The following is a 17,498-nucleotide window of genomic DNA, read 5'->3' on the forward strand; positions in this document are numbered from 1 at the left end:
GATGTTGTCATACTTTGTTTGTATTAGCGTCATCTAGGTTAAAGGTGTTTTTTCGTAATCTCTATTTGGAAAGGGAACCCCAATTTGCTTAAGATCTCATTAAGGACTGAATCGAGTAAGTTCTTAATTTCAGGGAAGCTTTATATAGCTTATGTGCAGGGTTTTAGTTATTTTTCAAAAGAATAATTTACTTCAAAGTCTATGGGTGCCCTATGTGTCGTGGGCAGGGTTTTAGCCATTAAAAAAAACTTTCAAAGGTCAAGGGGTGTTACTAGCATCATTAACAGACATATTGTGCTATTAAAATTATATGTTGATATAATATCAGCAACAAAGATGACAGGGATTGTAAATTGACACACTCCTTTTCCCTATTTGTTATGTAAATGTTAAAATGTTGGGTGTGCATTCATTTCCGCATATTTATCTAGTTATCAAATTAGTAAAATAGCACAGCTAACCTCATTCCCTTTGGTGCATAACGAATAACCTTAACACCTGCAGGGCCTATAACTAGGGTGCCAAAACGATGCGGGTCTACATATTACTCAATATAATCTAACCTAACCTTACCTAAAAAACATACCACCTTATTCTCAATTTGTTTCAAAAAAGGAGGTGGGGAGGTTCACTGCACTACTAGGTAATTTGAGGGAAACCACCTCCCTTTGTTTCAAGCTCACAATTAAACAATATATCTTAATTATACGCTATTGTATATTATCATGAAAACTATGTTGATGTGAAAATATGCGGAAGTGAATGAACACAATAATGTTGGCCGTGTCATCTTAAAATTGAATTACTTTTGGCTGGACACTGGACAAGCAAATTTGGTGTCACATCCTTTTTTCGCCGGTAGACCCTACATAACTCCAAAATATTTTTTTTAATGTGGAAAGAAAACCTTCTTAGGGCTCTTTCATTTGAAGGCTTGATTATAGAGTTTGTTAAAGATGGCACTAGGAATATATAATTAAGAAAATAAGTAAATAGGGTGATTATATTATAAAAATCAAAAAAATCATGTTTGAAAGGTAAATACTGACTTTCATTCTGATAATAATTAAAGACCTTCTACGCTTTCTAAATTGTAGCTACAGTAATAAGAACAAAATATTTACTTGAAATGCAAAATTATCTATATTTTGAGCTTTTTGGATTTGTATTACAGGAAGGGTTAATAGTAAAAAAGGGATTGTGTTAAAATTTTCACTTGTTCTATATTCTTCAAAAGAAGTTGCGTCTTCTCTATTTTCATATTCTGTCCTTGTGGTTCTTAAGATAATGGTTTTATTTGGTTCTTTCCCCCAAACCAAACGGGAAACCCTAACCCTGCGGAGCCTATATCTAGGGGGCTACCCAATTCCCAACATAACATACTTTGAAAATCGAAAATTAAACAAATTGATAAGAAATTAAGGGTATAGTCCTTTCCACGACATCCCTCCATAAGGAGCGATTAATCGTATTTTTCACAGTAGCTTTTCTCCTATTTCTAGCCCCTGCGGGGGGCTCTAACCCTGCGGGGCCAATTACCTAACCCTGTGGGGCAATCACCTAACACAATATAACCTAACCTAACCTAAAATAACCTATAAGAAGCCATTTTAAAAATACGAAGAATCGCTCCTTATGGAAGGATGTCGTGGAAAGAACTATACCCGAAATTAATATACATCCCCAATGATGACAAACAAAAATACCCCTTGTGTAGACTAAAACTAATGGTTGAAAAGTTTGACAACTACTAGTTAGGAACCAAGCAATCAAAATTCACTAAAAAAGGCCCAATGTTTTTAATACGACATTGGGCTGGTACCAAAAATTCAATAAACACGATCTCTTATTGGTTGTCTTAAAACTTCTGGTAATTAATAGGTTTGTTATAAATCTTAATCAACATGAGGGGTAACATCGTTTTTCATCATTGGGGATGTATCTCAATTAACCCTTTAAATCCCGAAAATTTTGTTGTACTTGTTAACATATAGTTCCAGAAAAAAGTATTATTTACAAACCTTTTAAATCTACATGAAGCAAGTTTTGGTTTTATTTCAATTTTCCCTCTTATGTCTATATTTATTCAGTCTCTTTTTAATTTACGTAATTGTACGAGTATGTCACACTATTTAAATTTAAATATTAGATATTTGAAGTTGAAGAATATTTCCGTGTAGGTGTTATTAGGAGTATATCCACTTAGAATTAAAAATAGCTTGAACTGCTTGATATATAATTGTCAGTTTAGCAGAAAAATTGCGACTACGTCCCCAGAGGCCTCTCTGTGCACACATGGTATAGAGGGGTAGGGGGAGACGAGAAGTTAACCGTACCTTTAAATTTTAAAAAGAAAAATATTTTTTTTTAGGAAGGTATTTATCCCGGGAGGATGGAATACAAAAATCTTCGTCTGCTAGAAATTTCCTTTCTAAGTTAGAAGAATTATTTATCTGACATATATAGATTTATGGAATACTTCGTTCTTGTTGTTATAAAAACAGTTTTTTCCTGGACACGATTTTATAAGAAACAGATTCTACCCAGACAAACGGATAATCAAATAAACTGTATTATTAGGGATTTAAAATACTTTGACGCGAAAAAAAATAATGTTATCTCTTTTGTGCAATCCATTTACATGTGGCTTCGCCATTATCCCCCCAGGAATTCCCACAATACATGTCAATTAACAAGGATGACAACATCCATAAAAGAAAAGCACTGAAACGGTAGGACAAACGGACATTAACACTTGTATAGTGTCAGAACTGAATAATCAGAATATAAAACTATAAGAGTCGAAGCAAAATTGTAAGTAAATTTGTTGAAAAACTGCTCGATACAGGATAATGCTTATGGACATACTTACATTTTTAGGAGTTGATTATAGAGTTGCTTCGCTTATAATATTGTTCTTTGTTGTCCCAGAAATCAATATACCAAAAATCAGATCAAACGGATAATTATATCACATAAAAATTTGTTGTAAAAAAGTAGAAAAAATAACATGTTTAAAATGGACGTACGGACACTCTGGTAATGATTATAGAGTTGCTACGCTTTCTAAATCGTACCCAACTACTACAGGAATCACTATGCAAAGTTTGAAATCGATAGGACAATTCTAACATGCCTAAATTAACGAAAAAAAGCTATTCGTTACAGACTTACGGACGGACGGACGGACTGACCTGCGATTATTTGTGAACATACTTAAATTTATATATTAATTTGTAAAGTTTTTGTGATTTTTTTATATATTTTTACTTTTACTTATCTCTTTATCATGTTTACCACTGAACTCTTTGTTCGTTTGTCTATCCATGATTTGTTTGTGCTCCGCTACTTATGGATGTTGTCATCCTTGTTTTTCCTAAAAGTTTTGAAAACGTTTTAACAGCCATTTATGTAATCTAAACTTATATTTAACAGGGGTTATTTTGTCCAAGATTAACAAGTGTTAGCAAGCTAAAAGGATGAGAAAACTGTTAAACATTTGAAAAATCTTGTAATCCATTCAGTAAATGTATTGCTCAAATGTCTTAATGCAAATTATAATAACACAACATTTTATGCATTATGCATGAATGTTCATTTGCATTTTAAATTTTGTTTGTAGATACTCTAGAGTGAGATTTAAGTTGTATCTCGTTGCGTAGAATCCAGGGAGGGAGGTGGCGTTGAGCTGTTTATTACACGTGTCCCCAAAGTTTTATAATAACTTTTTTTATTCGTTGGCTTAACAACTTTTGGGACAATTATTGAATTTTGATTGATTTGTTTATTCAGTTGAGTGTCTAAGCGTTTAAACCACTAATTTTAATGTACAAAAGGGGTAATTTTGTGTATAATAATTGGGTATGTAAATAAATTTCCAGGCTATTGTCTTATCCCTTTAGACAAACAGGCATACGGACATGTCTATCAATAAAGCAGCTGTACTTCTAAAAATCTACCTATGATGAAACTCTATCATAATGTGTAGAAAAAAGACCATTTAACTTAAGTTTTTAAAGTTTGTAAAACTGCTCCAAAATTCTGTTTGACAAAAAAACTTTGATCCTAGGGTTGCCGTCATTTCCCCACAAAAATTAGTCAAAATTTAGATGACAATTATACACTATAACAGAGAATTTTCAGAGGTCAATAAACTCAAAAAATGTATATCTAATTATCAGTAACATTTGAAATCACAAAATATTGATAGATGGTACGTTGAAGCCAAATATAAATTTCTAATTTTATAATTTCGTTATTAGATTTTTTTATATAGTTGTGTTTTCAAATGTTTTTTAGAAAATCGAGACATATGTAAAAAAAATTGATGTAAATATTAAGAATGATTTATTTTTAGAGATATTTATAAAGTTTTGGCCTATATGCTATTTGCTTTTATTTTGGAAATTTTAAGCGGAAAGGAATGCACAACTTTGATCCTGTGGTCTAATTTTATCAAAAGAAGGAAGAGAGGGATAAAAGTATAGAAACTCAGGAATTAAAGAATAGATATTTATCGCATTGTTTTATAGACAGCTTTCCGCGAATATTTAAATAAAAAAGTCTTGTTAAGTCCGAGGGGCAAAAGTCACGGGCTAACAAAACTAGTTTTAATTTTATGTTTTTTTTATCTTAATATTCGTGGAAAATTGTCTCTAATTGTCTGTAATATTGTCTGCTTTATATTATTTTTCAGTGTGGCTGAGAACCGGTTATAATCCAGCGGATATCAATCGGTTTATTCAAATATTATGATTTGTGTGTTTGAATATACATTTTTGTATTATTAAAAGCGAAGCTTTTCTGTAATTAGGGTCGGTCCGTACTCCCGTCCGTCCGTCACAGACGGATAGCTTTTTTCGTTAATTTAGGTATGATAGAATTGTCCTATCGATTTCAAACTTTGCATGGTGATTCCTTTAGTAGTTAGGTACGATTTAAAAAGCAAAGCATCTCTATAATCATTACCAGAATGTACGTCTATTTTAAACATGTTGATTTTTTAAACTTTTTTTAACAACAAATTTTTATGTTATCTAATCATCCTATCGATCCGATTTTAGGTAAATTAATTCCCGGGACAATAAAGTATAATTTTATAAGCGATGCAACTCTATAATCAAGCATAATTTAAGTATGACCATAAACATTTTCCTATATCAAGCAGTTCTTCAAAGAATTTACTTACAATTTTGCTTTGTCTCTTTTACATTTATATTCTGATTATTCAGTTCTGATACTATACAAGTGTTAATGTCCGTTTCAGTGCTTCGCTTTTGAAATTTCTCGTCCTTGTTTAATAATAGTTCAGTCCCATTAAGACATACATCCAGAAAAACTATTTATGGAGTGTTAAAACAATGAAAATTTTCTAGTATGACTTCGAACCCGATTAATATCCGTTAGATATGAACTGGTTATCAGTTAAACTAAAAAATCATGTATAGCATCGTATTACAGACAATTTTCCAGGAACAGTTAATCAAAAAACTCAGAATTATTTCCAATTTGTTAGCCAGGGCCTTCGGTCACTGGGGACTAACAAAACTGGTTTTAATATTGTAATTTTTCATTTCAATATCCGGAAAAAAACTGTCTATAATACCATAAATAATAATAATCCCTGAAATACAGGTTTTTATGAGTGATGGTTATGTTTGGTATAATTGGGTGGATTTTTTCAGTTTGTGTCTTTTATTCATAGCTTATCATCCTTTATACCTGTATAAAATAGTTCCCTGAATGTTACATAAGATTATGTATTTGGGGCAATAATAAATTATTTCTATAGAGCAGTAGGGTCACTAAATGAGACGGGTATAATATATGTACAGAAAAGTTTTGTGATGGCAAAGCTTATTTTTTCTCTCTGCTTCTAATTTAGATTGACAATTCCCTGATTTCTATTTCTAGGTTTATTTTTTTATAAGAACTGAACAGCTGTATTTTACTCCCTTTGTCCTTTTTTAAGATTGGCTTAGGCTTTGATACTTATGGAAGTTATCATCTTTGTTTAAACAAAGGTCTTTTTGTAAGTAGAAACCTTATTTTGGGAAAATGGAAATATAATATCTGGAGTAGATGACTAGTTTTGACTGATAAAAAAGTTGAAGGCATAATTATTTTTGTTAACATGAAATATCTCACCATATCGCTAGATTGGTTAAATTCTTTAGCAATTAATGAATATTTTTATAGCTAAAAAAAACAAAAATGTTTAATATTCATTGTTGGAACAAACAATATGCTTTGCTTTTTTCGCCTAAGGATATAAGGTTATGTAATACCCAACAGACAACCTACCCTTTGATTATACAACCTTTTTGAGGAAGTCTTAACTGTTCATGCCAAAAGGTTAAACCAGTTTATGTGCTAAATATTCTTAACAGGTGCAGTAAGTAAGTACCATTTAGGGTGAATGGACAGAAAAGGGGACACTACTGCTCTCCTTAGTTTTCCTATGGCTGGTGGACTTGGACGCGTTGGTTCGGGACATCAGCCTCGCCCATATGAGGTATTTTACAGGTAAGTACCATTTTAAAAATCTATAGTTAATGCGGCGTGGTCCTGTCTCGAACACGAGACCCGACAAACGGCAAGAAATGCGAAAAATATTATATTATTTATATGGATTATGTGCAGCAGCAAATGCATTCCTTAAAAATAATCACTGAGTACAAGTTCCCCAGGAAAGAAGGGGACATTAGACTGTAAATTATACTGGTACCTAAAGTTGTAGAAACATGCTATCTAATTCGTTGCCTCTTTTATTGCATATTAATTCAAACTAAGCATTGTCCAAAATTTTCAACCAATAATTTAAATCTTTTAAAGGGGTTATTTTACCTTTCATCATTGCGGATGTATTTCAGGTCATTGTCATTGTCCTATCCTTTAAAATCCCTGCTGAAAAACAGTCCCCCCCAAATCTCTAAATCTGGCTTAATCCTATGTTGATTTGTGTTTATTGATGAAAGATGTAACAAAAATTAGTCGGATAATTTATTAGACAATGTATGTCTTGTAGATAGACTGATCAAGTCAACTAGTTATTAGTAAAGATAACAAAGACATTGATTCATTTCATTTCATATTAGAAAGTCCTTTAAAATATTCAAATTGACATTATATAGACCTGAAAATCTAAGTTGATTATTTCATAGATAGTAGATTATACGATCTAAACACAAATGATTTGAAAAGTAGCTACGCTCTTATTGCTAGTCTAACTCCATTGTCGGAAAAAGACAAAAATACCGGTTAAGTTTCTGGGAGAAAATGTCCTGGGGATGTTTTGCCGCATTTTTTAATGCGCGACTTTTCTATGTGAACAACATCTTTTAATTTTTTAATGAAAAAAATACAGTTCATTCTTAACAGAACCCACATTGAGCTCTAACCCTGCAAAGTTCTATTACGAAACCAAAAAATAAGCATTGCAAACATGTATTTTTCATTTATGATCAACTAGCAGTTACAGGGAAAACACTAAACTTTTGTTGCCATACATCTAGGATTCTGTGGATTGCAATTTTTTAGAATGTTGTTATCAAGCGGCAGACGACACTTCAAGAAAACATATGACTTTATTGTGTTACATTATTACATTTTTCTAAAAATCGAAATATTGAGCTGGAACAAAAAAAATGAAAAGCTAAATGAATAATGAAAACAAGGAGGGAAATAACATTAAAAAAGAAAAATCTAAAAGAAAAAAACAACAAGGGTTAATGCGTTAAATTACAGCGATGATTTTGAAAATTATAAATTTCACTAACAAGGATGACAACATCCATAAAAGCTCTACAATCAGAGGGATGGGCAAACGAACAATAATGCTTGAAGCAAAACAATAATTTGTAAGTCTAAACAAAATTGTACTTTAATTTGTTGCAAAATTCCGTAAATACAAGATACAGTAATAGGATATCATTTTATTTTAAAAACACGAATTGACAGAGAAAGAAAGATATTTTGAAATACAAATACACGACTACTTAAAATTAGCTTTTACTGAAAGCTTTTCAAAGTTTGAAGGAAAAAAATATCAGATTTTTTTGTAGCACCTTTCTCTTTGTTACCCAATTTCTTTATTTGATCAAGCAATATGTTATTGATTTTAGTTAAAACCTAATCAGCAGTTATTGATTTAAAATTTAATGTTTTTGTCATATTGATTCTAACATATTTAAATTGTTTTTATTAATTTTTATTTTTTGAAGGTTTTGTGATTTTTAACTTGATAATTATTTCAGTTGAGAGCTTTATAAAAGTGACATGTGTCTGTTTCTAAAAGCGAAGCTTTTTTATAATAAGGGTCAGTCCGTCCTTAACGGATAGTTCTTATCTTTAATTTAGGCATGTTGTCCAAAACTCGGCATGTTGAAAACTGTAGTATGTACGATTAAGAAAGCGTAGCAACTCCACAGAATATCCGTAAATCCAATTAAAACATGTTTAGTTTTAAATTTTTAGGCAACAATTTCTTATGTGATATAATTATCCTATTTTTCTGATTTTCGGAATACTGACATCAAAATACAATGTTATTAGCGATTCATCTCTATAATCAAGTCCTTAGAAATGTAAGTTTGTCCTTTCCTTTGGTTAAAGGCGCTTAGAATATGAAAGTAATATATATAGAGCGATAAATAGTATATGTAACAATCACCCCTTTTCAAAGGCCTTCTACCGACTTTGGTTTGGGGCTTTGAGATCAGCAGAATTTTTCAAAAATGTAAATACAGCCGGGTGCTCGCAAAAGAAAAAAAAGCAAATTGTAAACTAATGTGAACAAAAGAAAGCATTAAACAGCTGAATTTAGAAAGCAAAGTTTAATAACATTCTTTCTCGTCTGCAGAATTTTAGGTCATTGCAATTGGGAAGCAAGTAGTGAGCTGTTTATACATCTATACTATAAATCTATCAAACAGTTCATTGCAAAGAGTTGCGCCTGTTTTAGACTAAGATATTCTCTTCTACTCTCAATATTTATGTCACTTAACTAACATATCAGTAGAATGTAAACCTTTCTATGTCTTTAGTCCAGACGCGGTTTGGGCCGATATTCGAGCCCAACACCTCCAAACTACTAGCGGATGCGCTACATGTTACACTTTAGTTGCGCAGGTTTTTTAGCATAGGACTGATTCAACGTTTCATAAAACTCACCAATTATCAATTACTTTTTTGTAAAATAATTCTATAAAATAAAATGAAATTTAGTAAAAATTTGATTTATTTTCATGAATTTTATTATTTTTTCTTTGATGTTATTTCACTTTTATTTTAAAAACATGGAGAGATTATAAAATAATATGATATGTTTTTTGCATTAGAGAAAAAAAAACAAACAAGGATAATTAAGTCTGCGAGTAAAGCAGCAATAAAGGATTAAATCATTAGGCATAAATTGCTTTTTTTCCTTTTTAAAATTTTAATTTTATCCTTTATCCCCTCGAGGGCTAGGGGTCAAGCCACAATCACTTTCTAAAAGTAGTGTGATAGTATAATTTGTTTCTGTTTCAATTATGTTAAAAAGTTTTACTGAAAGCATCTTTAATATGACTTAAATCTTAGTGCTATGCTTTTGAAAAATGCATAAAAAATCAAAATAATCCTTATACTAAAGTAACAGGATGTCTGTGTGTGTATCTTTGTGTCTGTACCGAAGGATCTCGCTAACCGCTGAACCGATCGGGTTCTCCTTAACAGGGTAGCTTCTCATAAGTCCCGGGAAGGTTTATAACTATTTTGGGGGAGGGTACCACCACCCTCCCAAGAGAAATGACAAAAAAATCGAAATTTTTCAAAATTTAGGGGAGACTTCAACGTCAAATAAGGTAGTATCGTACATAAAAAATAAACTTTAACAAACAAAAACATTTAAAGTGCCACTAGAGGCCTCTAGGGGCGTAGCCGCTAGTGTAATATAAAGAATTATTTAAAGATGATAGTTGTACTTTAACTGGTGACCTTTTTCTAACCTTGATGTTTTGCCCTTGGGAAAAGCTTAGTCAATTTAATTATGTTTATCAGATGATAATTTTTACTAATGTAAAATATCATTATAGAAGAAATGTACCCGTACCCTGATGATAGGTAGCTATATTAATACCTTTTAATCAATCCCCTATTAATTTATTTGCAGGTTTTAGAAATGACAAGAATGGCAGCTGCCTTTCGCGGGCAGCGGAGTATTTTTGTGGCTGTTTTAATATTTGCCGCCATATCTCAGGTGGCTTGTAATACCCAGAGTCTGGATATTACTTCCAAGGGTAAGCTAAATCAGTATTTTCCCTCAATGTGTCTATCGAGCACTAAAACCCCTCTCTCCTACTTATTATGAAATAAATTGAAAATTAGGTGGGGTGTGATTGTTTGATGATGTTTTTTTTGGTCGTTATAAGCCTCGCAGGGTTGGGGCCCCACGCAGGGGTTAGTCATAAAGAAACAAATTAGAGGTTCTATGCCCACTAGGCACTTTGAGGATAAGCACCCTCTTAATTCTTAAAATGGTAATTGTATTTATACATATTTTTTCCTTCATTTTCCAAATCCTTCCATCTAAGATTTTTTTAAAAGCCTTACTATTTTCTTTGTTTTATTTTGTGATAAAGTTTACATTGCTTTTGCATGTACTTTTGCCCGAAGATAAAACTTTTATCTCAAAAGTACTGAATATTAGCAGGGAGTAAGGGAGGGGACAATGGATCGAATATTCAATTTTTAGGAGTCTCAGACTTTGGGGACTGGCTTAAAGGGAACATGCAAGAATTTAGCAGTTTCTAACCAATCTTGGGGACCAATTATGAATGACGTCACGCAAAATCATGCATAATCTCGCGGCAAACTAGCGCGTCAACAAAAAGATAAACAATAACAAGCAGACAGAATATTTTGATTTTGAAAATTATTTTGTAAATTGAATCATTACATTTTTTATATCTAATTCTTGTTTAATGTTAATTCATTCCGATTAGTGCGTTGTAGAAAGAAATTATATTAAGATTATTAGTTATTATGAGCAAAGTCTTCCTATAATTAGGTCCCGCACATTTGTACGTCCGTAACGATTAGCTCTTTTCGTTACTTTAGACATGTTAGATGTTTCTTATTGATTTAATGTAAAGGCAAAAGTTTTTTGTCTTTAGCTTAATATTTATGTAATTAATGATCCGATTAATTTCAAAATTTTAGGGAAAATTCACGAAGTCCTGAGTTGTTCAAGGTTTGTTTATCATTAAAATCTCAAGATGGTGTTATTTTATTTTTCTGTCCTGGATGCTAGGAGCGCAGCTACCAGTTATCCTAAGATATGTTACTTAAACCTTAAGATCTTTAAAATTAAGATGTACTTATGTTCTCAACTATCTTATTTATGTAGTATGAAATTTTGACGCAAGGTATCTCATTTTTATTTCGTTAAATGAAATAACTTGAGTTAAAAGTTCTGTAGGAATGAAATTGTTTTAGCAAGTTTTGTAATATAATTATTTAAAGGCTTTTTCATGTCTAAGCTTTTTATAAATACAATAAAAAAATTTGGGTAAAAGAAGTTGTAAAAGTAAAATGGTATGTTTGCTTAATTTTCCGAAGTTTAAATAATAACAATTATGGAAATGATTTGTAAACAAGGGTTTTGATCTCTAGAATCAAAGGCTTGTAGTAATGCATCAGTTTAAGGATGGTGCATTTCGAATTAAAAACAATTCCAAAAGTCAAAAATTTCCACTAAAGGTTGCTATTTTGCAAATACTTGTTTTATCTGGAAATATCTGGGTTTTCAACCTTAAAGGGTCACAACTATAAAATTGAATTAACTGCCCATTGTCCCCTCCCTTACTCCCTGGAATATTAGACTATAAAAGTTGGAAAGATTTTTAATCAATATAATAGATTTGAAATCTGCATAAAATTTTAAGGATTTTTTATAAAATTCGTTTTTTATATAATTCTTTATTTAAAGGCGCAAATACGATTTGAGTTAATAAATTTTGACCAATAGGATAGCTGGATTGGAAACTACCTACGCTCTAATTGGTTGAATGATGTACGTCACTTAAGCTTCTCCAATCAGAGCGCAGATAGTTTTCAATCCACCAATCACAGATCTCAAAATTATTTAACTTAATTTGCATTTGCGCCTTTAAATAAAGAATTATATAAAAAACTAATTTTATAAAAAATCCTTAAAATTTTATGCAGATTTCAAATCTATTATATTGATTAAAAATTTAAAAAACTTTTATAGTCTACTGAATATACTGATAATACTTTTGTAAAAATATATTTGATACGGAACTTAAGGGATAAGACAATGGAAGATTAATTGCTGTAAATTTCCATTAATGATTAACAAAATTATAACTTCAGTGGATTGCAATTAGTGGTTAAACATTTGGACACTTAACTTAAAGAGCCAACCAAACTCATGAAACGGCTCCAAAGTTACTAAGCCAACAAATAAGAAAACGTTACTATAAAACTTTGGGGACTAGTTTAACAAACAGCCCATTGTCCCCTTCCTTCCTGAACTTTTGATATCATGCATAATCAAAATCAAGATTATTTCTTTACCCAGAAAACTTTTTTGAAAAGAAAATACTTTCTTTGTAAAAATATTATTTGGTGTTTTCATAATACAGCAATATGATGATTTCGTTAAAATATCGTCATTTCGATTATACAGGGTGTTTCAAGAGAAATGCGTTTTTTTAAAACTTAATTATGCATAGAAAATAAAACAATTATATAAAATGCTTTATAGATTTGGAAAACCTGTTCTGGGACATTTATGTTTCAAATATTAAAAATTATTTTTTTCGACAAATTATGACTTAAAAACCGGTTTTTCCAAAGGCCTTATTTTTGAAGATTTACAGAATTAAAGGTTGTGGAAAAATGTGCACATCTTTAAAATTTAAATTGCACGGCCTGTATTAATAGTAGAAAAATGCTATGTATACCACAAGAATCGTCATAAGCTCTAGTTTTGGGATGTATAAGAACCATTCCTGTGCTACATATAGTTTAGGAGCTACGTGGTAAAATGTTCTAACTTACTTAAAACTTTTTTCAACGTAGCTCCTAAACTACAAATAGCACAAAAATGGCACTTATATTTCCAAAAATTAGAGTTTATGATGATTCTAACAGTTTGCACAACATTTTTCTAATGTTAATACAAGCAGCGTAATTTTAATTTTAAAAATGAGCACATTTTTTCCACAACCGTTAATTCTGTAAATCTTCAAAAATAAGGCATTTGGAAAAACCGGTTTTTAAGGCATGATCTGTCGAAACAATCATTTTTAAATATTTGTGAAATAAAATTAAATAAGTTCTCCAAATTTATAAAGCATTTTATATTATTGTTTCATTTTCCATGCCTAATTAATTAAAAAAAAAAAATGCATTTCTCTTGAAACACTGTATGTCTGCTACGACCACTTATATACCATACAAAAAAAGTCGTTTCAAAAAAATTCATGTCGATATTTTGTCAACCATAACAATTTTGATATTTTGAGTCATTCTTTTATATAAAGTCTTTTTGTCTGACCGTGTAGATATCGCAAACCTTAATACAGGAAAACTTCACATTGGTCCAGGGATGGTTTTAGGCTATTATTGTGCACTCACAACCCTAAATGGTAGTGTTTACTAGATTGAAAGAACGTTTTTGTTTTTCAGTTCATCTGGAGTTGGATTCCGATGGAAACTTTCAAATAGTTAATACGGACGAGGTTAGTATGTTTCAATTATGTTGCTCAGCTACTCTATAACCAATGTAATGTATTTCCAATATGGCTTCGAAAACGATTAATATCCGCAGGATTAGAATAGGTTCTCAGCCATATATACTGAAAAATCATGTAAAGCATTGTATTACAGACAATTTTTAAAGAATATCAAAATCATTAAATCATTAAAATCGTTAAATAAATTCCAGGCATCTCAGGGCTAACAAAACTTATTTTAATCTTATATTTTTTACAGCCGTGGAAAGCTGTCTTTAATACAATGCAATGTATAACTAAAACAGTCGCCCAAACTTAATGCATTCAATTTCAAAAAGGACGAGAAATTAGTATGATTTAAGATGGAAAAATGTTCTACTTGCAATATGTATGTGTTAAACAGTCTAGCATATCAAAATTTAAAGAGGTTCATTAAGGGCAGGTTTAATAATGTTTAATTTGTGAAGATGCAATATGCAATAATCAGTCTATATCATAAAAACTTTAAAGAATTTTATAAAGCATCTATACAATAAATAATTATAAGTTTTTTTTAGTGTTCACTTATCCTTGTTGAGACATTAAAGTAAGAGTATAGAGGGGACATGATCTATATGTAATACTGCCCGCAAAGTGGGGACCTTGTACCAATTTTGTATTGAATCTTTGAAATCAGCTACTAGCGTCAAAAAACACAAAGAACAGAAAGCGATATGCTAGAAGACGTAAAGAGTCTCCTCCACTTGGTCCAGGTAGTTGTCTGGATTATCCTTTTACACATCTACACTTATACATTTATTGTTAAGACTTAGGAATGACATATTTAAAAACTTTAAAAACTCAATATACATATAAACATGAACTATCTTTCTTCTAAAAATCTTTATGTAATATTGATTTTAAACTTACTTTTCTGCAAATTCTTCTTTACAATGATCCCATTTAAAGTGTGTTGGAGTAATATGGAGAGTGGTTTCTTGGAATTATAATTTTAGGGGGGGGGGGGGATAAAAAAATCTATATGACTAAAGCCTTATAAGTGTTACTTTTATGGATGTGGTAATACTTCCCTCCACCCCCCTCATACGTTTTTAGCGTGCTAATGGCATCACTAACTTGGGTGTACATTTTTTGTAAGGGGGTGGGAACGATTTTAAATATCGCGAGAAAAAATATTGTATGGGGGTAAACATCCTACTACCCTTTCCTCATGTACATTCTTGTTAATAGAGATAATCATCATTCGTGCCCCACCAAAACTGTAAAATATGTACGCCCTTAACTCTTATTCAATGTGTAAGATTCAAAGAATAATGTATAGTTGGTCTTGTACGTATAAAGCAGGGGTCTGAAGGGACAAGACAATAGACAATGAATTGGAATAGAACCCCAATGTTAATATTCAGAATTAGCTCTTCTGTGGAATGAATTATTGGTAGAAAAGCTTGACTACTAATCAAGATTTTTGAAAAGTACCCAACGTTTTTATGTTGACCAATTAGAGAAGGTGTATATTAAAGCTTAGGGTACCATCAGAATTTACAGTCGAGTCCAATGTCCTCTTACTCCCTGGTATAAAGTCATAGATAGATATAGGGTATGCAAAAAATATTTTGCTTATTTCATTTTAGGTAAAGGAATAGTTATTTCTTTCATCGTATTATAAACCGCTTTCCCCGGATATAGAATGTACAATTAAAAGATTAAAACTATTTTTTTTAGCCCCGAGGGCCGAAGGCACCGGCTAAAAAAACTGGTTTTAATCTTTTGATTGTACATTTTTATATTCGTAGAAAGCTCAAACGTTTAACAAACATCCAAGAAAAGGCCGTTTGTTGGACACGCCATCTAAAGAATGAAGAATAGTAAGAGTTCTGGAATATAGAACATACAACCTATATATAGTCAGGGATCTAAAGGAATAAGACAATGACTAAAAAATTGATGTACATCGCCAAAGAAAATACACTAAATTACCTCTTCTGTAGATTACAATTAGTGGTTGAAATATTTGAACACTCAACTTAATGAACTAACAATCAAAATTAAAAGAAAGTCCCCAAGTTTGTTGAAGTCATTAGTCTTCTGGAACTAGTGTAATAAACAGCCCAATGCCTCCTCCCTCCCTGGTATATAGTCCTACTATCCACCCATTCTTTCAAATTCCACAAAATTTCGTGGTTTAGAATTCAAATTTTATTCAATTTACACTAAATTCTGCCTTTTCTTAGCTTTGATAAGAAACAAGACTGTAAACGGCCATGACACACAAAGATAAAATGAAATAAACATTTAAAACTAATACAATCCTAGATCATAGAAAATGTCAAATACTCAAAATATCTGTCCCCATAATGGTCCCATTAAAAGAAATCTTTAGAAATAAGACAATGCACGATAAATTGATAAACATCCCCATTTATGAAAAACAAAATTACCCATTTTTAGATTAAATTATTTGTTGCACAATTAGGACACTACTAGTTTAAAACTAGCCAATCAAAATTCAATAAAAGTACCCAAAGAAGATAATGTAGTTGTAAAATTTTGGGTACAAGTGTAATTTACAGTCCAGTGCCCCTCCCTCCCTGCTTAGAATAGGTCAAACTAAGAGTTTACATAGTCGAAATGAAATGTATAGTTTCATATCTGCAGATTAAGTGAAAGCAAGTTGTATAGAACATGCTTTGCCGTTTAATAAAAGTTTTCCTAACCTCCTTGGAAAAGATCTGTGCCTAAGTAATTCCAAGTATTATGTATAAGTAATTTTATACATCAAAGGATATTTCAGCTTAAGAAAGATGTTTTTGCTCTAACTTTTCTGCAAGTTAATTATATTAAAGTGATTTAACCTGCTGCTGAGCGAATCCGCTGGTAGCCGGGGATGGCCCAAACCATATCATACCTAAAGACAATAAAATTTGTACATACTGCTGATATGTCAAATGTACAACATTAAATGGTATAATAGGGGTAATCACTTGGCCCAAATCAGGCACAAATGTCACAGCTAGAACTTCCAGTCAAAGGTCATGCATTCAATGGGTTGGTTGTAAGCAATTTCAGCTGTTATAATAAAGTAAGAACAAAAATTTCATATTTCAGTTTGGTTTGGTAGATTTGCTGGTAAAATTTACCATTTTAGTTTTGTTTGGCAGAGGACTGGCTGATAAATGTACTATTTTAGTTTGGTGTTGCAGATGGCTTGATAGTAAAAATTTACTATTTTAGTTTGGTTTGGCAGAGGACTGGCTGGTAAAGGGTGAATACAAGAACTCAGTCAACTCTACAGGAGTGTACCTTCACTTTCGCAATTTTCACAAAAAAAACTCAATAACAATAAAATAAAAAGGGATGTTAGGGGATAATTGTACACTTCTGGGTTGTACAACCCAATCAAGATTTAATAATAGTTTTGCAATCCAATAAATGAGAGAATGTTTTTTATGATACTTTGGAGATCAGCTAATATTTACAGTCCAATGACATCCCCTCTCTAACCTAATAATGATTTGATAATATGAGACTTATTAGGAAGTGAATGCACATCCTGAACAGGCTGGGGATTCATCAGTCTGGCTTCCAACAAGGTTCATTCTGATAAACTCCAGGTTATATAATATTATTATAAATTTGCTAGGGTAAATATTTCCATTACACTTTTCCATTTCCTTAAGATTTTTGATGACACAAAATAGGATATTTTATCGAATTTTAAAAGAAATTCTTCATTCTTGCAACCTTTTGTTATTTTGT

The 17,498-nt window shown here is 31.3% G+C and overlaps 1 protein-coding gene across 2 annotated transcripts in view; it reads left to right on the top strand.

Annotated features, from left to right (window-relative positions):
• The first annotated feature begins 10,141 nt into the window (after positions 1-10,141).
• Positions 10,142-17,498, top strand: part of LOC145322714 (putative aminopeptidase PLBD2) — a 30,415-nt gene continuing 23,058 nt past the window's right edge. The window contains exons 1-4 of one of the 2 annotated variants that reach the window (XM_080164941.1): positions 10,142-10,277; positions 13,696-13,748; positions 16,974-17,036; positions 17,303-17,353. In XM_080164941.1, coding sequence (XP_080021067.1) covers positions 10,160-10,277; positions 13,696-13,748; positions 16,974-17,036; positions 17,303-17,353 — 285 coding nt within the window. In that variant the 5' untranslated portion in view covers positions 10,142-10,159. Of the gene's footprint in view, positions 10,278-13,695; positions 13,749-16,973; positions 17,037-17,296; positions 17,354-17,498 lie in introns of both variants that reach the window. The other variant, XM_080164942.1, reaches the window with a different exon arrangement.

The sequence above is a fragment of the Acartia tonsa genome, chromosome 6, assembly GCF_053477335.1.
Source record: "Acartia tonsa isolate MP-2025a chromosome 6, ASM5347733v1, whole genome shotgun sequence".
NCBI lineage: Eukaryota > Metazoa > Arthropoda > Copepoda > Calanoida > Acartiidae > Acartia > Acartia tonsa.